The sequence below is a fragment of the Leptinotarsa decemlineata genome, unplaced genomic scaffold (assembly GCF_025532065.1).
Source record: "Leptinotarsa decemlineata unplaced genomic scaffold, Ldec_3_MD MMD2_tig00026328_RagTag_RagTag, whole genome shotgun sequence".
In the NCBI taxonomy this organism is placed as follows: domain Eukaryota; kingdom Metazoa; phylum Arthropoda; class Insecta; order Coleoptera; family Chrysomelidae; genus Leptinotarsa; species Leptinotarsa decemlineata.
This window is the reverse complement of record NW_027412688.1, coordinates 27074716-27097749: the sequence shown is the minus strand read 5'-3', so window position 1 is coordinate 27097749 and position 23034 is coordinate 27074716. Positions and strand designations below refer to the sequence as shown.

Genomic DNA, 23034 nt, shown 5'->3' with positions numbered 1-23034 from the left:
GGACAGTGAGACGCGCATGGGGTCTTTCACACCGTGTGGTCACCTGGATCTACACTGCAATAATAAGTCCTATGTTAAAGTATGGAGCCATTGCAAGAGGACCGAAAGTTCTACAAGCAACAGCCATCCAAAAATTATATAAAATACAGCGACTGGCTTGTTTAAACATCACAGGAGCCATAAGAACAACACCAACCGCGGCAATTGAATTAATCACGGGTCTGACATCTCTGGATCTGTACGTTAAGGAGGTTGCGTTAATGGCTATGGTACGATTGCGCATGGCTGGTGTAAACATCGAAGTAGGAATGGATCAAATGAGGCTGGGCCTATGGCGGGAAGCGCTTACTGCGCAACCTCTGCTGCAGGCAACAAGCGATGCAATTGAACCCAGGTTTGTGTTTAATAAACCCTACAAAATACAAATTAAGCTCAAAAACTAAAGAAGGCTCAGGGTTTGGAGTGTACTCCAGATCACGAAGCCTAAGAATTAAGTGGGGAATGGGAAGGAATATCAGCATGATCCGAACAGAACTGGCTGGTTTCTCAATCGCCTCAAAAGAAATGACCAAGAAAGGAATTTCTGGCAAAAACATAACAATCTGCACTGACAGCAGACAAATCCTATTAGCCTTGAACAGACAACGTATAACCTCAGGGCTAGTACTAGAGTGTTACTAAGATTTAGCCAAAGCCTCGGTGGATAATAACATTATCCTGAGGTGGGTTAAAGGGCACGACAGGAGTAAAGGTAATCGCATTGCCGACTCTTTAACCAAGGAAGCGGCTGGACTAAGAATTTCAGGACTCAGTGGCACCTACGGCCTGATAACCTCGACAATTGCAGAACTAATAAAATGTTACACTCATGAAGCTGGTGCTGAAGAAATATCTGGCGATGACCAGAAAAAATCCACGCCCAATAGTAGAATTTTTGACTGGCCACTATCAACTAAGAAAACACCTTCATGTTATGGGCCTAGTGTACACACTTCTAGGCAGGATGTGTGAACAGGAAGATGAGACTGTCAGGCATGTCCTGTGCGAGTGCCCGGAGTTATCGTTAATAAGAGGGTGTGTGTTCGGCGAGTCTTGGCCTACACCTGCCGATATAAAGGAGATGTCTCCCAGTGACCTGTCCATCTTCCTGGAAGGGACAGGATGGACGATGACCTAGGAGGACAACTCCTCCTGAGGATGTACAATGGGACACATGTGGCTTAAGTGCTGTGGACTTACACACACCCTCCCTACTTTAAAGAGACAGAGAGAGCTCAGATCAGACCTCATTTGGAGTATTGTTCTCATTTACGGAGCTTTACCTCCAAACATACCCTGAAGTTGCTGGATTCCATCCAGAAAAGAGCCATCCACCTGATTGGAGACGCGAACATCACGTGCAACCTTGATACCCTGGAATATCGAAGAGAAGTTGGAGATTTGTCCCTCTTCTATAGATAGTTTTACGGGAAGTGTTCAAGTGACTTGGCACATTTGATTCCACCAAGAGCGGTACATATCAGAAATACGCGACGGTCTGTGTCTGCTCATCGTTTTGAAGTCGAACTCACTACACCTCGAACTTCACTGTTTAATAACTTTTTCATCTGGAGAAAAGCGTTTATGTGAAATTAAGTCTCTGTGAACGTTTTCCCAAATGGATTCAGTCTCCAGCGATTGAAATCCAATGTGAATCGCTACTTTCGCACAGGCAACGCTCTGAGAGTACCTTAAGGATTTTCCTGTAGTGCATGTGTTTTGTCCTTGAAAAAAAAAAGAAAAATTCCCCATGAAATATCGTCATCCACTTCCCAACAAAGGTTTATCCTCGATATAGTTTGGCACGTTTCTTTTATCTCAGGTCACACCTATGGTAATTTATTTACGCTCTTTGTCTTGAAAGTAACCATAAATATAGAATCGAGAAGGTTCTGAATGTTTGCGTGAGTTTCATTCACGGAATACGTCGGTCTGACTACGAATGCAAAAATTGAAGTGTCCCAACATGGAAAATCGTTGAAGACTTCATCTATCAACATCTATTTATATAATGAGGACGAAGGTAATCGTAGAAGGCTAGTCCCACACACTTTCCATCAATATAAGGGACAAGGGCTTAATCACGATGCCACGTCATTTGACAGCTAGTTTCCTGTTCAGAACAGGAACCTAAAGTTTCCGAGCCTATAAAATGTTCATTGAAAAATTCTTACTATCCGCAGTAATAATAGCAGTTGGTAAATATTGGTCGAACACATTTCTTTTTTTAATCGAAAAATTGTACTTACTGAAATATTGATGCTTGAGCAAGAAAAAGATAATTCAATACTATATGAATATTACTGAAGTTCTATCCCAACAACCAACCGTTATTTTTAACACCTCGACACGTGTTTTAATCACCAAGTGATCATCTCCAAGAGGATGATCACTTGGTGATTGGAACACGTGCCGAGGTGTTGGAAATAACGTTATTTTTAACACCTCGACGCGTGTTTTGATCACCGACTGATCATTTTCTTGAAGATCACCAAGTGAGCATCTTCAAGAGGATGATCACTCGGTGAACACGTATCTAGGTGTTGGAAATGACGTTATTTTTAACACCCCGACACGTGTTTCAATCACCAAGTGATCATCTTCAAGAGGATGATTGCTTGGTGATTCGAACACGTGTTGAGGTGTTAGAAATAATGTTATTTTTCAATCACCAAGTGATCATCTTCAAGAGGATGAGAACTAGGTAGACACGTGTGGAGTTGTTGGAAATAACTTCATTTTTAACACCTCGACACGTGTTTCAATCACCAAGTGAACATTTCAAAGAGAATGATCACTTACGATAGAACTCCAATAATATTCATTACTACACCCAAGTTTCCGAACAGTGCATCAAAAGTCAATACTATTTGTAAAAACTATTATACAGTTTGTTATCTCCGTACAATAAACACCATATCGTTATTATTATTACCATTTCTTTTTCAGGTGGAAAAGTGCCTCAAGATCGGACCATCATCAGACGTGTATTGAGAACTCTATCTTTGCCTTTGTTTATTTGTATGTGTATCATTTCGAGCGTTGGAATCATAGTAGCGGGTGTTTTGATAGGTTTCAATATTTGGAACAAACACAGACGGTAAGTAAACAGAAGAATAATTTCGAAAAATTATATCGTAATAGAGAATGAGGCATTGCGAGAATCGTATCAAGTACTGCAAAATGTAATATTTTTCTAATAAAATTAATTTGCGAAGAGATCATTTGGAAGGTTTTATGCATAATGAAAAAAATTGTATGTGTATGGAAATGGTGGAAGGTAATGCTATTGCTGGATTGCTAAGAATTACAGGGTTGGTCAAATAATAGAAAAGTTTCTTCTGTGACGTGAAAAAAATTTGACATTTTATCTCTGATGAGAGGTAACAAAATATCACTTTTTATAAAAAGTGAGTACTTTTTTCCCGGGGAAAATTTTCCCGGAAATTTTAATATATTCTTCAGTAACTACAAATCTCCTGTTTACATCATTCTTTGTTTGCTTGAGTTTCACATTTAATAACGTTCCCGAATCTTCAATATCATCTAATGTTACCTGGCTGATTTCACAAATTTGACAAGCTCCTGCAATCCCAAATACAACAACCTTGGCCATTAAATAAACTTCATCGGGAGCATCATTTAAAAAGTCACTAATATGTGTACTCGTGAATATCGCAGCTTTCTTGGGCGTGTAACCTTTTCCATTTTGTTTCAGAAATGTAATTAGTTTGAAATATTTTCAAATGTCTACATTATTATTGGATTGTAACATACTTTTAATCATTGAATAATTCGACCATACTGTTGATGGTTTTTGTTGTCTTGTATCTTGTAGGCTTCACCATTTCATATATAGCATCAGTGGGAACTGTTAAAAACGGACTATATAAAAGTCACATAGAAAATTTAGGAAATCAAATAGCAAGGTAAACCAGCAGCTAACTATTGAAGGGTCTGTTTTATTTTTGAGCAGCATCAACGACAGTAAATTGATTTATTGGTACAGATATATAGACGACGTTTCAGCCTGTTCCACAGGTCACATCAACCATTACAGTTTTTCTTCAAACAAATCTAATTCATATACCAAAACATAAAATAGCTTTTCAATATAACTCAAAACCAATATTTCCGGATCTGATTATCACAACAAACATGATTCCGCAAAGGACAACAAATCGGAGGTCTACAAGCTAAAATGTTGCTCATTTGAAAAAGTTTATATTGGGAGAACATCTAGAAATTGCAAAACCAGAATATCCGAACACAAAAAAGTTTTGAATTGAAAAAATCCTTAGAAATTATTGAACGTTGAACAAATTTCCTATTGAACAAACAACATGGAAGTAATCTCTCACCACTCCCGAATTCATTTTCATTAAACATTTAGAATCATTCGAATCATTAGTAACAATAGAAATCACACGTTAAAAGGTAAGAGCTCGTTAGTCCTTAGCTCGCACAAGTTTCTCAACTTCTGAGAGTTGTCGTTCGTATGGGGGCGACAGCTGATTAACGGAAAAACAGATTTAATAATTTATACCGCTTTCGTACCTACTGGCTATCTTGTCTCATAATTACCTGTTCACCAATTAGTGATCTTTAATAATATAATCAGTGTCGATTTTTGAATATTGTAAATTGAGTGAAGAACCAATTCAACTGAGGAAACCACTATTGTGGGGAAACGCGTATTGCAAATACAGTATATACTGTGAAAATTTGTGATTATCATCATGAATATGTTTATATTATGTCGAAATATTTCAATTTAACCTCCTTGCAATGAAAAAGGATGTTCTGAAAATCAGCCCTAAACTAATAAATACCCATTTTAATAACACAAATAAACTGAAAAACAATGGATGATTTCACTATAATTTTTTATGGAAAAACTTTCTCGAAACTGTATAGATTGATCTGTCTTCTCTAAATCAACTCGAAAATTCAAAGGAAGTCATCAATTTGACTACTGTCAGTATATTATATTCTCAGAAAATGTTCCCAAAATAATACTGAAGAGTTTGAGGATACATGAATATTATAAATTAGCCGAATGTTATAAATCTCAGAAGTATTACATATTTTTTATTTCTTGTTCTCAAAGCTGATGCTCTATTCAACGTTTGCTCCTGAACAATGATACTTTCTTACAAATTTGAAACGATTGAGTTTATAGACTTTTTCAATGTCATGTCATATTCAAAATTCTCAATTCCTTTCAGGGTTATTCAGTCATCTCATCCAGTGTGCAATACGATCATGCTTTTTGGTATCATCGTCTGTTTAACGGCTGTGTTTATCCTCGGATTGGACGGTAGGTTCGTACACCCTGCTGCTTATCCTGCGTTATGTCAAACTAGAGCCTGGCTCTTATCGACTGGATTCACGTTATCATTTGGAGCGATGTTCAGCAAAGTTTGGAGGGTACACAGGCTCACAACCAAAGCGAAAAGTGATCCAAAAGTGCGGATGGTGAGTATTACAAAATAACTCGGCTTGTAGCAAACCTAAACTAAGGACGGTTCTCTAAAAAAATTCCTCAAACACATACCTTGCTGTCACAAATTGGAGCTTCAACATCCACCGCCAAATGACAAATCGTTTTCTTTTTCTCTCTGTAACTTTGACTGAAGGAACTGAGGTTATAGTTAAAGTGTTAATGATTCAACGCGGGTGCAATGTTTGACTCAACTGATCTTAGAGAACAAACCCAAGTAAAAGTAAGCATCACTTCTTCCAAAGACTTCATCTATGGGATGGGGCCTTGCTAATCCAAAATGGCAGTCTCTCACAAAGCCAAACTTTGACATCGAAAAGATTAGTTACAAACAACTAGAGTAAAACCAGAGCTCAGAAATGAAGCACCCATGATTCAACTCTAGATAGTGGTGTTAGGTCCACTGTTAGGAAAAATCCATTCAAAGTTGCTGCCCTGATCCGAATGTACTGCTTGGGGTACTCCGTGTCTGGCAATTATAACAGGGCTTTCGCCACCGTTTTAGCCTCTTGGTTAGGTAAGGCTACTACTTCAGGCCATTCAGAGAAATAATCGATCACACCCATGAGGTACCGTTATGTTACCGTTTCATCGTATGATGTCAATGGAAGTGCTCCAAGAATGGCAACTTATTTTCACTGAGGTATTGCTTCAACCCCCATCTTTGCCTTATCTTCGAACCCTTACTCGAAGAGCACAGGTCACAGTGCTTACACCACTCCTCTCGGCGGCAATTAACCCAATAGTACCTCTGTCGCACTCTCTCTAGAGTTCTATTTACTTCAAAATGCTCTCCAGTTCTACCATCGTGGAGCTGTTCAAGTATATTTGGGATACACAACTTAGGAAGGATTATTTGGAATTTGTGGATTCTCCCATCCGGACTTTCTCATTTCCGAGTGAGAAAGTTATTTCTAATGCACATGGAGTTCAATTAGAGCCAGTAACCCTTTTCCTGATGGCCGTGCTTGAAGATCTCTTGCCATTCCTGCCTCACTCCTTTGTCAATCCATTCCGGTACAATTTTCAAGACCGGATTCTCCTCCCCTACCCGCTGGAGGTAGGGGAGATAAGCTCCCCTACCTCCAGCGGGAGGTAGGGGAGCTTATCTCCCTATCAAAGCTGGCAATGAAGGAGACTCTGCCTGCTACCTTATCACGTCTGGTCGAAACTTTTTCTTCTTCTCCTTCTAGCTTCTTCTCAAACTTCCTTTCAACTCCTTCAGGCTCCTCTTTCAGTTCCCCCTCAAACCCATCGAACTTTTCATTGACTACTTTTCGAATCCTCCTTTCTTTCCTGAAATACTTTTTTAAATTTTTCCTGAATCAATTCCTGTAAAGGTACATCGCATTGTCTTATTCTTGTTTCTCCTGAATATTTACCAATAATTTACTATATTTTTCTCTCTTTTTTTGTTGTTTCTCCAGAATATTTAGTAGTAATTCAAGGTCTTTATTTTGGCATGATCGTTCTTCCTCTCTCCTTCGTTCATCTTCTTCATTTCGACGAAATCGTTCTTCCTCTCTCCTGTGTTCATCTTCCTCTCTTCTGTTTCATTCTCCGCCAGGCTTGCTTGCAAAGCCTCGAACATTTTCTTAAGTTAGTCGTAGTTGACACCCATTGTTTTCACCATATAACAAAAAATATTCAGTCAATTATTCCACTTTCGACACCAAATGTTACGTTTTTCCCCGTGGGTTTATCACACTGAACAATAATCAAACTCAACTTTATTTCTCTATAATTACAAAAAAACACTTCAACTAAAACTACAACTATTATTCAAATATCTATCGCCTTATAAAAACGCTCCGTACGACACTGTCCGCGAAACTTGACTGTCTCGATAGGCGAGTGGATGGCGCTTATATTCAGCAATCGGAGGCGCTGGAAAATTCTTCGGATTTCTATCGAAGCGGCGCGAACATCGAATAGCCGCGAAACATCGGGAGCAATATTCTTGAGGCAACGCCTCGCCTGGAACGGCCGCTAGCGTGATCTTGATCATGTCACAATTGAATTATGGCTACCAGCGACGGGCGACGTTCCTTTCTTTGGGGCATGATTTACAACAATATCAATAAGTACCTTGCTCACCTCAAGAGTGAGGTGCTTATTCTCTCGGGTGAGGGTTTCCCATAGATGCAGTTTTCTTAGGCAAAAATGCCTGTTCTTTGAGAAAAGTTGAATCCAACATAGTATGCAAATAGAGCTAACTGTTGTGGGATCACGAATGTTATATTTTGAAGATTAAGTTTCATATACTTCGAGACTGATAGATCATACAAAATTATAGACTGTAAAAATTACTTGCTGTATGAGATTCATTATACATATAAATTGTAAAACTATCAAGTGTTTTGTTCAAATCATAATTTGAATTGACTACAGTTCTGACAAATAACAATGGCTAACACGTTTTCTCAAATTTATGTAACCAGACGTATCAGAATCGAAAAATCAGTCTTTATTCATAGACATTTCTTCTGAATAATTACAGAAACAATATTCCTAACTCAGCGGCTTTTTATCCTCAAATTGGTCAGTAGATTCGTCACCCTGCTGCCTATCCTGATGCGTTATGCCAAATAAGAGCCTGGCTCTTATCGACTGGATTCACGTTATCATTCGGAGCGATGTTCAACAAAGTCTGGAAGTTATATATGCTTTGTTGATTCATCATTTGCTTCCATACTATTTTTTTGTCATTCCTTCAAGAAACAACAATCTTTCTTCAAGTGTCCTTGGAGTCTTGATTCATTTTCTCAAAATTTTTATTGTGAGTTTTCAATGTTGTACCTGATTGTTCAGAGTCATTTACATTTTTTCTATTCAACTGATCCAATAACTTCACTTTGACAAACAACTCAAATGTCAATTTATCAATGAACTGAGAGGCAATACCTTGAAACCGGTCTATAAATGATGCACTTGAATAAATTCAGCATGGTTTTGCTACTGTATGAACAAGAAACATCTTCGAGATTTACCTCTATGGAATATCTTGCATAAATATCTGTCGGATATGATTCAATATCCAGTGTAGTATTAGCCGGGGAAGTAGTTGTTTTCCAGCAGGCTTCACCAGAACCTACTGTGAAAGTAATTGGGAGAGATTTTATGTCGAAATAATCATTTTTTCATTCGTTCGAATCAGTTTTCCCAGAAGATATAGTTTATTTAGTTTATTGCTGAGATTAGCTCATTCGTGTACTTTCTGTAGGTTCTTCACCAATGAAGAAATGGTGCTTCAAGCTTTGTCATCTGAACCATTTCACATTTACTCGTCATCAATTTCCTTTTTAACACCTTTGATCACCTCTGTTGGGCAGCATCTTCATTTAGAACTTCCGAAGCTGACAATTGTTATTGTTGAGTTGAGCCACCCCAAACCTGAAGATGATCCATTCTTTAATTTTCCTCCATTTTCAACAATATATACAAAGTGATAATATGGCGCAAATTCTCATTTTCCAACAGTGGCTGTTTGAGTATTCACTATTTCACAACATTTTTATTTGTTTGTCCAGTATCAGTACTACCAAGTCCAGCTACCACACAGCTGTGTCCTGTATTATTATCTGGAGTTAGTGTGTCAGTTGTAATCACCACCGAGACCTACTTCTACAATATTTTTTATTGTCAACGAATATAGTTTCAACTGTAAATAATTTTGATGCTTTCTATGTTTTCATTTCTCTTCTCGTTCTTTGAAGAATCAGCATTTTGTATCGCCCTCTTTGGCACCTCTCCAGAATATTTAAGATCTGAATTATATATTCAGGATCCCAAACTCTCAGCATCAGTTTGCTTAGTACCAGAATTATTCGGTAACGTCCTTATATTTTTTATTGAAAACGGTGTCTGCTACGATTCCAATATCGAAATTATCGTTTTCGTCGTTTTTATACTCTTTGCTTCCCATTCCAGTTGTTACTCTTCAGCCCGTCCCAATTGAAGAAATCTCTGGAATGGACTAGTGGGATGAATCAAAGTCAAAGATTATTTGTGAAAAATCTTGCTAAAATTATTAATGTGTTATTCTTGTGTTATTAATGTGTTATTCTTGGCGTTACTTTGGTATATATAATTCTGTAATATCATTACAGGCTCCTATCGTCATGTTTTCTTTCGACATGATGATAGGACCAATGATTTCGAGTTGAAATTATCGGTTAATTTTCTTGTGAAAACTCCCGCTCATTTCAGGAGAGCAAATACAGCATCTATATATCGGATCAAATTTCGTGGAAAGGAATCTAAGTCATCTCCTGCTTCCTTGTTTAATGAATGCAACGATCATATTCATAGCATCTCCTGAAGATGCCAACTTGGTTGGTGGAGCGCCCATCGAGAAAAGGGTTTCAGTTCTGCAATTTGAAAACAGTGGAACCGAAACAAAGTCTTCAAAAAATATATTTTGTTGAAAATTTCAACGAAAATAATGAGAAAATTAGGATATTATTGTTTATTGTGTACTAGTATGTTATGCTAAATGTCTCTCTAGGCTTAGCGAAAGAAAGTGCCTGACAGATGCGATAAATTGAGCCAAACCGAAGTTCCGTTAGACGGAAATTGGAAAGTGGATTTTATGTACTGTGTATCCTGTCAGCAAACGAAAATTAAATGTACTTTCCAGGATATACAACCAACAGGATTATCTTGTGGTGGGATCTCGGCTTTGAACTTTCACATTATCTATCCTATTAAATTGAAGCCTGAAGTGGATAGCTAAGTGCAAGTTAATATTTGATTTCGGAACTTTTTGAAATTCGAAAAAGTTTCGTATCGAATTGTCTTCGTGTGAGTTGAATGGGAATGAAGATAATAATAGTAATAATACTGTTTTTCTATGGACAATATATATTTTATACCAATAGTCAGTCGGTGAAATAAACTGATTACATATATCGAAAACACATATATAAATAGAAAAGAAACATATTTACAGTTCGTGGAAGTTATATACCACTGTAGTGCATGATCTACTACATAGTAGTTTATTGAAGACATAAACACATGCCTCACATATGAAGAGTGATGACACCGTCAAAATGTTTTGAACACATTAGTGGAAAACCCTCTAGGTTTAAAACCTTACATAAGGTGAAATATCCTTTTTTGTGCAACATTAGTAGACCCAGAATATTGTCCCCATAGAAAGTACCTGAATTCAATTTGTTGAACAGGATTCAGTAGTCTACTGAAAGCACTTTCCCAATACCAGAACAAAAATTAAGGTCTCTCGATGCGCGTTTCGCAACCAAGTTAGCGTCCTCAGGAGATCATCGTGATCTCATAATGATCCTGATCGACCACCGAATTTCGTTCGTCGAAGACTTTGGCTTTGTATCTGATCGCCTCGCGAAGCCTTGTTCATCTTTGATATTCACGAAACGAGTTTCTCTTGATCTCATAGATGACGGGGTTTCTCAGTTATTTGAAAAATGGTAGGTATAGGTCTCTGAATCTAGCCTCAGCTTCTTATTTAATTGCGCGTTTCTGAAGCCTGAATATCTTTATAGAAACAACAGAATTACTTCTCAAAACCGTACCATAGCGGATAAAAAGTGCCTTAGTTGTCTGAATAGAAATTAAAGACTGAAAATCCTGTTATTCGGTAGATCAATATGAAAAGCCCTAATGTAAATATAACCTTAAACAACCCCAAGCAGTTTATTGTGATTACCTAGCGTGATTTCAAATCTAGAAGATTCTATGATTCATTGAAAGATTATCGACTGAAAACTAAGCTTCTGCTTCAGGCATCAGCATCATTAAGATGCCAAAAAATGTTGCTGCTGAAACTAATGAAAACAGTATCATCCGCGAATGGAACCACTCGACATCAAATTTTCATATGAAAACATTGGCTATTAACGTATATGATAAATGGTAGTGGTCTCAGAACTAAACCTTGAAGTACTCCACGATTTATGATTTTCAGATCTGATACAGATCTGTTTTTTTGATAGACGAACTATTGTCTACCTTCTAGACATAACACGAAAAATTTCAACGGCGTCCCACTAATGAGCATTTTTCTAATAAAACTTAATTAGAAATACAATTGAAAACTTCAGAGGTGCCACACATTGTTGGTAATGAATAGCCAAGCCCCTCCACACACTTAACTTTTATGTAAGATTTCGAGATGAGCATTTGTTGTAGATTATGTCCCACGGAAGCCGAATCGGTCGGAGTGTGATAGTTTGAATCTTCCAAAATATCGTAAGTCTGCCTTTTAGAAAAAAAATCAATTAACTTGGAAATACATAACAATAGTTCATATAGGCCCATAGTTGGGAAGCTCTTCAAGATAGTAGAGGATATCGTGGGAGATCGACGTTCAACCATTAGACAACTTGATGAGACATTTTTATTATCAGATATTGACAAACATGCCTACGATACCTTGCCTATTGAAAAATATTCATATCTATTTTTGACTGAGTTAGTTTGAATCGATTTTTTTTATTAAATCAAATCAAATCAGGTCAGGTCAGGTCAGGTCAGGTCAGGTCAGGTCAGGTCAGGTCAGGTCAGGTCAGGTCAGGTCAGGTCAGTTCAGGTCAGGTCAGGTCAGGTCAGGTCAGGTCAGGTCAGGTCAGGTCAGGTCAGTTCAGGTCAGGTCAGGTCAGGTCAGGTCAGGTCAGGTCAGGTCAGGTCAGGTCAGGTCAGGTCAGGCCAGGCCAGGTCAGGTCAGGTCAGGTCAGGTCAGGTCAGGTCGAGTTGAGTCGAGTCGATTCAAATCGAATCAAATCAAATCAAATCCAACCAAATCAACTCAAATGTATTTCAATTTTCCAGTACAATAAGTGAACGAAATCATAAACATATGTCAAAACCATTGCATCAGCAGCAGTCGGCACTGGCTAACAGAGGGGGTCAATTTCTGCTCCTGCTACATTACCAAAATCGTCCAAAAATTGAACGAAAAATAAAAAAACACGTCAACAATTATATAGGATGACACATTTCAAAATATTCGTTCCAGAAACGAAAATGGAAGCAATAAATCAGAATAAGAATTTTTTTATGAATTCTTAAATTAAAATACAATGGGGCAAACTTTCATACAATGCTACAAACGATCTTCCATTGCAGCCCTCACATGATTGAAAATCTTGGGAGTTATTTCTCTTCAATGCCTCATAATATTCTCTCTCAGATCTTTCAATCAAGTGTTATTGATTCTATCTGATACACTTCAGACTTCAAATGACTCCATAAAAGGAAATATTGAGAAGTGGAATCTGGAGACCTTGGTGGCCTTCCTGTAGGATCTCTTTTGCTAATTTAGCCACCAGGAAAATGATCATCCAGAAATTGTCGCAATGGAGCTGCATAATGAGGAAGTACACCACCCTGCTGGAAAACTATTTCGTTTTCGAATAATTTCATATTCTCCACAATTACCCTATTGATGCACGGTATTATTAGTCTCCAATGTATCCAAATATTTATCACTAGTCAAATTATCATCGATAAAAATGGTCATATGATGTGTTCACCTGAAATTCCTGCCTAAGCATTCAGTTTAGGTCGTTAGGTGTTAACTTGAATGTATGAATGAGGATTCGTATTACTCTAATATCAACAATTTTGCCGATTCACCTCTCCATTCAAACTAAACATACGTTCATCTAAAAAACAAATTTTATACATGAAATTCTGATGCAAGTTGATCCGCTCAAGGAGACTTTCACAAAACTCGATACGTCTATCGAAATCATCTTCGTTCAATTCATGAACTAGTATAATTTTATATGGATGAAATGTGTACATATGAAAGATCCCAAAAAGATTTGTACGACTATATCTTAGAAAAACATTACAAACATTCATATGGGCCCATAGTTGTGAAGCTCTTCAAGATAGTAGAGAAGACCGTTGGAGACCGACCTTCACCCATGAGATAACTTGATAAGACATATTTTTTATCAAATATTAACAAACATGCCTATGATAACATGCCTGTCGGAAAGTGTTCATAGCTATTTTTGATTGAATAGAGTCGAGTCAAATCAAATCGAATCAAATCAAACCAAACCAAACCAAACCAAACCAAACCAAACCAAATCAAATCAAATCAAATCAAATCAAATCAAATCAAATCAAATCAAATCAAATCAAATCAAATCAAATCAAATCAAATCAAATCAAATCAAATCAAATCAAATCAAATCAAATCAAATCAAATCAAATCAAATCAAATCAAATCAAATCAAATCAAATCAAATCAAATCAAATCAAATCAAATCAAATCAAACCAAATCAAATCAAATCAAATCAAATCAAATCAAATCAAATCAAATCAAATCAAATCAAATCAAATCAAATCAAATCAAATCAAATCAAATCAAATCAAATCAAATCAAATCAAATCAAATCAAATCAAATCAAATCAAATCAAATCAAATCAAATCAAATCAAATCAAATCAAATCAAATCAAATCAAATCAAATCAAATCAAATCAAATCAAATCAAATCAAATCAAATCAAATCAAATCAAATCAAATCAAATCAAATCAAATCAAATCAAATCAAATCAAATCAAATCAAATCAAATCAAATCAAATCAAAATAATTTAAATTTTTCAGTACAATAAGTGAACTAAGTCATAAACATATGTCAAAACCATTGCATCAGCAGCAGTCGGCACTGGAGTGGTCCATTCTTGCACCTGCTCCATTTCCAAAATCATCCGAAAATTGAACGAATGAGCGTTAAAGTCCTGCCTCACTCATTATACATCCCTGACCTCTCGCCATCTACCAGCTTTTCAAAAACGTCGATAACTACCAGCCATCTACCAGCTTTTCAGAAACGTCGATAACTTTTTCACCGGTAGAACCTTCGTTAATCAGGACCAAGCTAAAATGGCCTTTGTCGACTTTATCGAATTCCGAGCACCCAATTTTTATGCTGACGGAATCAATCGACTCGTGTTACGTTGAGAAATGTGCAGTAATTCAAGTGGCGTTTATTCCGAATGAATTGAATGAGCACACACGAATTGATGTTCTATTCTATTTTTCAACAAGATTATTTCCAACTGTCTTGACAATCACCTATATAAGCATCTATTTATTTTTCAGAAAAAGGTACAACCCTGGAAACTATACTCGATGGTATCGGGGCTGCTGGCTGTAGACTTCATTATCATGTTAGCCTGGCAGCTGCTGGATCCTCTTCAGCGACGCATAGAGTTGTTTCCTTTGGAGGCTCCCCTTTCGTCATTGGACGATGCCATGATAAGGCCGGAACTGGAACACTGCGAGAGCCGCAACAATAACGTGTGGCTGTCTCTGATGTACGCTTACAAAGGCCTAGTTTTGGTAAGTGAATGAATGGGAGATGGAACTATTCATGTGTAGTCCAGTCAAAACATGTGAAAAAACAAAAGAAATATTTCGCGGAGAGCTGGAAATCAATGCAGGTCTTGAATTCACAGTTATGAAGAAAATACCAAAAGTCTCTTTCAATTCCATGGGTGCTGAAAATATTATCGAAAGTCAAAGGTCCGGCTATTTTTCATTCACATTCCCTTCAAGATTGTCTGTTGAAGTAAAAATAGGTAGAATTGAAGTTGTAGATAACGAGATTGTCTACAACTTATATAAAGTGTTTTCATACTTCTTTCCTACGATACACGATTTCTGATATGTCATCATTTCAATGCAAAAATAGTAATACGCAGAACGTACATCATATACTGATGTCATTGGTCGCCGTAACTTTGAATAACATCCATCGATTCTTCTGTATATTGTGTTTTGTGGAATCGAGAAGAACCATTTGACGTTATTTCCAATAATAATAATGTTATCATCAGTTATAATTTTGAATATAATTATTTTATTTACATTATCAATAATATTATCATTATAATATCATCATTATTGTAGTTCTTCTCGAAAAACAGAGCAAGACGATATTTGTCGTTGAGTTTTCAGCTCCTAGTGAGACGAATATCGCACGAAAAGAGAAGGAAAATAGAGAAAGTATCAATATTTTTCCTTCGAACTCTGAAAACCGTATCCAGACCACTCTGTTAAGATGGTTGTTCTGATTATTGGAGTCCTTGGTAGAATAACGCCCTCACTCTCTAAGAAGGCAGAAATCTTGGCCAAGCAAACACAGAGTGCTGTCATTCTTGGTTCATTGCGCCTGTTCATGGCAGATGATTCTTAGGCCCAATGATCACTTACATCACAATGTAAGGACTGGTCATTAGTTAATGTTGCTAGCGTACCTTCCCGAATGTGTTGGAGCTTCGGGAACAGAGACCGACCAGTTCACCCTTCGGAAGAAATAATAATATTTATGATAATGATTTTGATGATGAGATTAACTTTCAAGACGAGTAGCTAGGGAAAAAAGGTCAATCATGGCAGAACCCCGCATTACCGTGACAAGGCGATGCTACGACGACAGGGCGCCCGATATCTCGACAGCTGATAGGCTCAGTGTCATTCATCCTCCCGGCACGGATACACACACCTTAGGATCAAGCCATCGTTGGAATGCCATTCAGCTGAGGGATAACAGAACCACCAGTGATTCTGTCATTCCCGTATCCAGCGGGGCTACATGGAAGTAGGCATCCGATGGCCGATTTGCTCAACCCCCACATCCCAGAGTGAACTTATTTCTGACGCTAGTCTACAGAGGACAAGGATATGGAGCTTCGACTTCAACTGACCTTCCTGTGTATTTAAATCAGGAACGAGTCTACAGAGGAAATGGATGTCGAGCTTGCGACTCCAACTGACCTCTCTGTAAATTTAGATCAGGAGCGAGAGCTTCTCAACTCTCCAACTCCTGATCTGAAAACTGAACCTAAATAAAAAGGTTTGGTGGTGCAGCCAAGAAACGACTGAGTCGACTCCTCCTTATGACACCGCCTTGCACCAAATTCTTGAGCGGCTTACGCAGAATCTGTCTCAAGTGGAGGAACAAACATTCCATGAGCCGGTTGGCAAACGCTTGTGCTCAAGTGATGATTCAACAAAACCAGAGGCGAAAAAGCCCTGCACGGTTGAATCTAAGGCATCGTCAGGTGTAGCTGACGTGCAAAAACCCTCATACGTGAAGGTTGTCGCGGGTATCAAGGCGAAAATTTTGCACCTTGACTATCCGACTACCTCATTATTAATGAAACTGCAGAGCATATACTTTGTGCCTGCCCCGCTGGAAACCGAATCAGGTTTTTAGAGTTCGGCAGAGCAGTACTCTTGCCATCTGACCTGAAAGAGCACTCACCATACAAACTAATCGGCTTTGTTAAGAAGCTGGGTTTATTTAGTGGAGTTTGAATATTCGTGAGCCACAATGAATCCTTGTTGGTTGAGGTGGAGGGTGGAATAGACACAGTCATTTTGGACCTAAGCTAACTTACAAGACAACATTGAAGGCCTCGTCAAAAAACCTTACGTTTGCTTTTATTAGGTCGAGTGGGCTGGAGTCAGAAACTGAGGGATTCATCATGTCCTATTAGGATGGTATCCTCAACGCTTCAGTATACGGTAGTCGTGTGATGTATAGAGATTCCAGAAGCCATATGCCAGGCCTGCCGCGAAGCGCCTGATACCCTAATGCACTTGCTGTCGGCATGTTCAGCTTATGTGGTCTCAAAATATATCCATCGGCATTACGTGGTCCTGAGGGTGCTTAATCACCATCTAAGTCACGTTTACGGTATTGACGAGACATCGAACGTTGAACTATGCTCCTTAGGATATTGAATTCATCATGAGAAATGATAAGTATCAAATTTATTAGAACTATTCATTTCCCATTCTCATACAAGCAAATGAGTGTGATGTAGTTATTTGCGACCACCAGTGCAAGACTTTTTGTCAGGGTATTTGCGTAACAGAATCTAACTCTCAGAGATGAAACGATTTGGTTACATTTCAATCACAAAAGTGAAGTACAACTGAAGATTAACCTGGGAACATCTCAAATGTCCATCGGTTAGGCTGATAAAAAATGGATAAATTACCGACTTTTAACTTTGCACCATGTGACTTTGCTCACTTCGATAAAGAGCACTAGTGCTGTTGGTATTATAAATTCATTGATAGAATTTCTTGATGGATCATCGCGACCAATGTAGAGACTGAGGACAGTGGTGAAATTTTAGATTTGAATTATTGACTAGTTTTCCATTTACTTCGAATATAATTACTGATGAATTTCATCGGACTTCCATTGTTTGATATTATATAAAATGATTTGAAATATCTGAAAGAACTAAAAAAGAAGAATTGAAAATTAAAGTTGAATATCAGAACCTGCTTCAGATCTGGAAACACTATTGGTAGCAGCCTCACGAAAACGAGGCCACAAAACGCGGACTACGATTCCAAGAATTGCATTTGCCGGATACCCTCTGAATGCGAAAAATCCTATATCGGTGAAACTGAGAGGCCATTGAATGTTCACATTGCCGAGCACAAGAAACACACACAGCGAGGGGAATTCAGCAAATCAGGAATAGCAGAGCATGTTTGGACCCATCAACATAATATCGAATGATCCCAAGCTGAGACCATTCACAAACAGGAACATTGGTTTTTAATTTTATTTTTTGTTCAATTTTTACTTGTATTTCATTTCACTATTATTTCATTTCAGGTTTTTTTGCTTAATATAATTGTTTTTTCAGCTATTCATTTTTATTCTTCTTCTTTAATTTTCAATTCTTCTTTTTTAGTTTTTTCAGGGATTTCAAATCATTTTATATATCAGGAAGTCCGAACTAATGAAATTCATCATGAAACATTATCAATCACCTTCAAACAAACATTCCATTACCTAATAGGAAAGTAGCTGCAAAATCAATTGATTGGATAGATATATACTGATATGAACATCAGATGTTTTATGGTTAAAAAATTTTTTTCAAATAATTTTTTTTGAGGTTAAATTAATCACACGACAAATTGGTTCCTATTCTCTTTAACGACCTTGCTATTGAAGTCATCAAATGAAATCAAACGTGAACATCCCCATAAACCCAAAGGTATTTACTATCAGTAACGTACACTGCATGTATTCTGTCGGGTTGCGTCTAAGATACCCATTAATTTTAAGTGGGCCCACTATTAGTTCTCTTAGTGAGTGCTTTGCTACGATTAGGACGAGATAAGGTCACGAGTGGCTATAACTCGAAGGAAGATCTGAGAAGAGAGTATAGAAGGCAATTCCAAAATTAGTTTGGAGAGACCATTCCGAGGAATCTTGGGAATAACAAGACTTTCAATTTATTAGGTGGGCCTCACACTATAGATGTTGTTTGTAAAACGGTTTCCACTTGGTTTTTTGTTATTTGTGAGGATTCACATCACTTAACTCTCACGATAACTTTCAAAATCACCGGGTAAATCAGTCAAATTTCAAGTTCACTCCAGAGGAACAAACTTACATGCTTTGCATAAAGCAAATTGACATAATTCTTATAAAATTAATTCTGCTGATTTGACTGATGAATTATTGTTTGAGGAAATATTCAGCATTTTTGAAAAACATATACCATGTTCATGGTATCAACTCCCTGTTCTGGACGAGTTGTTTTTTCAAAGGATTTGATTTATAGCCAGTCTTCAAGTATACCCACTGACTATATGTCAGTTCTTTCCTTATACGAGGAATTGGGCAAATTTCGGATTTGCGGTTGGTTACCTCCTACACATGGGACGATGATAAACCTGTCGTTTGTTGTCCGCTTCAGCCTAGTTCAAGAAATGATACTCTGAAGGAATTCGATTTTCAATTATCAGAAATCATCGATTTTATGGTGATGATAGACAGTACTTTGCACTGAAGAGTGGCCAAACAGCTCGAAATTGCTCTGCAAGTGTGTTTCAATAATTGACGCCTGTCGAACATATCCCAAATGCCTTCGTGGTATTAGCCAGGGGAGTAGTTGTTTTCTGATAGTTGTCAGTACATTAACCTACAGTGTAGGAAGTTGATACTGGCCTGAACGAATTGTTCCTTCAAATGATTTAAAAAAAATATTTTTGTTGCTGTTAGAATCGGAAAACTCGAATTCCTGAAACCAGACTATTTTCCTAAAAGTGTTACTGGAAAACTAAGAAAAATTGGAAAAAAATAAATTTAGTATTGGGAAACTTACAACTTCTCGTTTATTATTCAGAATGAATTTTTCTTTTGAATTTCTCTGGAAGAGAGAAATATCCTTTCTTCAGTTGTATTGATTAATTTTTTTTGAGATCTAGAAATTAGTTCAGATTTTTGTTAATATACGCACACAAAAAAGTAGAGTAAAATCGACTCTATTGAAGCGTTGAATTCAAACACACATATATTCGTTGTAATATCTATGGTATTATTCCATCTGTCGACAGTGTAATAACGTACAAAAATTTAAAAGTCTGCATTGTGGAATCTGATTTCTTAACCAAGAACTGAATTTTAATCTCAGCTAAAATCTTTTTCACTTACTATTCTATTCTCGATAGATTGACAAAAAGTCTCTAATTTGTCTTAACTTCATCCTACTCTACTAGAATGGTATTTTTCTCAATCTGAGAGAAAATGAAAGTCCAAAGTTTCAAATATAAAATAAAATGAGTGAAACAACTACTCCATGGACAGAATTATGACAGAATTATGAACTCTAGCTGAACATTCAGCACTAGGAACCCAACAATATATAACTTCTTTGCAAATAGGAAGTGGACTCAGACAAAATGATATGTGAACTCTCTTTCTCGATATCAACTGGTTAGTAAAAAACAAAAAAAACACTCACATAACGCCTCTTGGGTGGTTCATGGTCAACCATAAGTCCCGTTGACCTGGGGTGTCTTCAACACCAACACTTTCATTTCAAACTCCCTTATATCCATTACCGGATTTCACTACGGAATTTCTTTAAAATGCGCACCACGCGCTTAAACAAAATAACTCCCCTATTTAGGCCACCTTCCTCAGCCTCGAAGGCTGAGGGATGGGACCCCCGATCTAGTCTCGACGGACTCCGGTGACCGACTTTCCGCAACTCTCCCCCAATTAACTTTCGCGACTCTCTTTCGCCAAGGACTCTTTTCGCAACTCTTCTATCGCTTTTCGCGACCCTCTTCCACAACTGATATTCGCGAACGTTTCGCGACCGTCTTCCGCAACTGTCCGATCGCTACTCTCACAATTAACCGAATCCTTAGTATTCCCAAAACCGTAAAACTGTCCCTAACACTCCTCCCTTATACCGTCCCCTAATTGGTCTGATATCTGGTTAATATTCCCGAATTTTTCCATAACTCTTCCTACTCAAGACCTATATCGTCTTTTCATCGGAGTCATTGGTCAGTTTTTATTTTAAATAAATTTTCGGGCCTACCTTTTCAGATATGGCCGAACTTTCTCTCCACGGACCTGACATGCAAACTTGTAACTTACATTTTCACGTTCCCAGTATTATAATTTATCAACGTATACGTTTGTTTAGTCTAGCCGAACGCAACATAATCTTCATGATGCCGATAAGGTTTAACAATCATAAATTGAATTCAACGCTTACTCTGTTGGAAAAGTACTGATACCGAAAAACCAAGTGATCGACCCCGATCTTTATGAATAAAATGATATTTTTCGTTAACTATCGCAGTGGCAGTTATTACATCGTTAATCGGTATAAACAAGTACCATGATGTAAGTATCAATCATCATCTCCCAAGTAATAATAATAGGGTATTCAAAACACACACTCCAATGTGTGTGAAAAACCACGTCACAATATTGTGACGAACCGTATTGTGACGCCCGAAGATGCTGTCGTATAGCGAAACACGTGTCGCGGTTTTCTAAACTTCCAAGTCAAAATCTCACTTTGATGTGTGTTTTTTGAATACGTTTTAACAGATTGTCATCAAAACTCGGTCAGTTCTATAATATTAATAATAATAAGCGTAATTCCTAATATCGGCTGCAGCAAAACGCGAGTCTAGTAAGACATAACTCCATTGACAACATCAGGAGTAGTACTACTTTACTAAATGTACATGGATATGAACGAGTTATATTTTAAAAACTTGTAAATCGTTTCAATTTTATAAAATAGTCCTCCCGCCTCACTATTCATTCAGGATGTCAAACTGAAACGATTTTTCATTGTGTAGTTTCAGATATATAATCTGGTAAACATCGATGAGATCACTTTTTGAGTAAGTTTGAGTCGACTCATTTTGTTAAAGAATAATGTGGAATAATTTTTAACAATATGATTATTCATTTGCCTCCATAACGACGATAATAATTGATAAGCATGAAGATAAAAAACCTCCGTCGTCGATTCTGATTATTTTATTTTATTGAAAATAATGAAAATGAAATAAATATCATTATTATCATAACAATGATCTGTTTAAAATCTGTTTTTCCGTTAACCAGCTGTCGCACCCCTACGAACGACAACCCTCAGAAGTCGAAACTTGTGCGAGCTAAGGATTAACGAGTTCTTACCTTTTAACGTGTGATTCCTAACACACACTGTAGATAGACACATGGATATTGATATTTTCGTTTCAGATATTTGGCCTGTTTCTTGCCTACGAAACAAGATCTCTGAAAGTGAAACAAATAAATGATTCAAGGTACGTGGGAATGAGTATTTACAACGTTGTGATACTGTGCCTCATTACTGCCCCGGTGACTATGGTGATTGCCAGCCAACAAGATGCGAGTTACGCCTTCGTCGCACTTGCGATCGTTTTTTGCTGTTTTCTCAGTATGGCTCTCATTTTCGTGCCTAAAGTAAGTATGACGCGTCTCTAACAAAACATTTTGAAAGAAGTTACAAATGTGACACAATTTTAAGAAGGAAACATGTCTTGATTTCAATTTGCAGAATTTTTTACATATTAGCTGAATAATAAATAAGCAAAACAAATCAATTGTTCATCGATGTATGGAATACCTACATATGATTTACACAAAAAACTGCACCATATGGCTAATTATTGACTTTTCAAAAATGTGTAACTCGTATAAGTTGGTGCATTGAGTAGGTACAACTCAAAATGCAACAGTAAAATTTCATATTTTACTTTTTTTCATAGGGTACCTTTGAAAGTACCGAAAATTTCCTCTAAGAATATCAAAAATGTACCACAAATTTGCATCTGAAACCATTTCCACAAATTTAAGATAAAATTGGATTCTGTGGCGTAGAATCCAAAACAAGTACTTCCCGCAATCACCAAACATTCAATACTCTTGCATATCTGATAATTTGGAAAAGTTCTTTTCTTGCATCTACACTGAGAAAAATATTTTTCTTATTTCTCTTCTCTGAAGAGACTGCTTGTCAAATCTAGGAAACGACTTCAAAGTCTCGACTTAGGACCTTCCCTAAGAAGCGCGTGGTAGAAAACCCTTAAAGACGACCGGAGCTCAGTCTCAACGACAATCCTGTAGTGTCCACTTCGCTGAAGTATAGAACTCGACAAATGTCTG

General features: G+C 37.3%; 1 protein-coding gene across 5 annotated transcripts in view; it reads left to right on the top strand.

Moving 5' to 3' along the window:
• GABA-B-R1 (gamma-aminobutyric acid type B receptor subunit 1) overlaps positions 1-23034 on the top strand; it is a 418797-nt gene that overhangs the window by 369562 nt on the left and 26201 nt on the right. For all 5 annotated transcript variants that reach the window (XM_023161124.2, XM_074182810.1, XM_074182811.1 and 2 more), the window contains 4 exons: positions 2989-3139; positions 5268-5517; positions 14646-14885; positions 22108-22332. In XM_023161124.2, coding sequence (XP_023016892.2) covers positions 2989-3139; positions 5268-5517; positions 14646-14885; positions 22108-22332 — 866 coding nt within the window. The remainder of the gene's footprint in view (positions 1-2988; positions 3140-5267; positions 5518-14645; positions 14886-22107; positions 22333-23034) is intronic.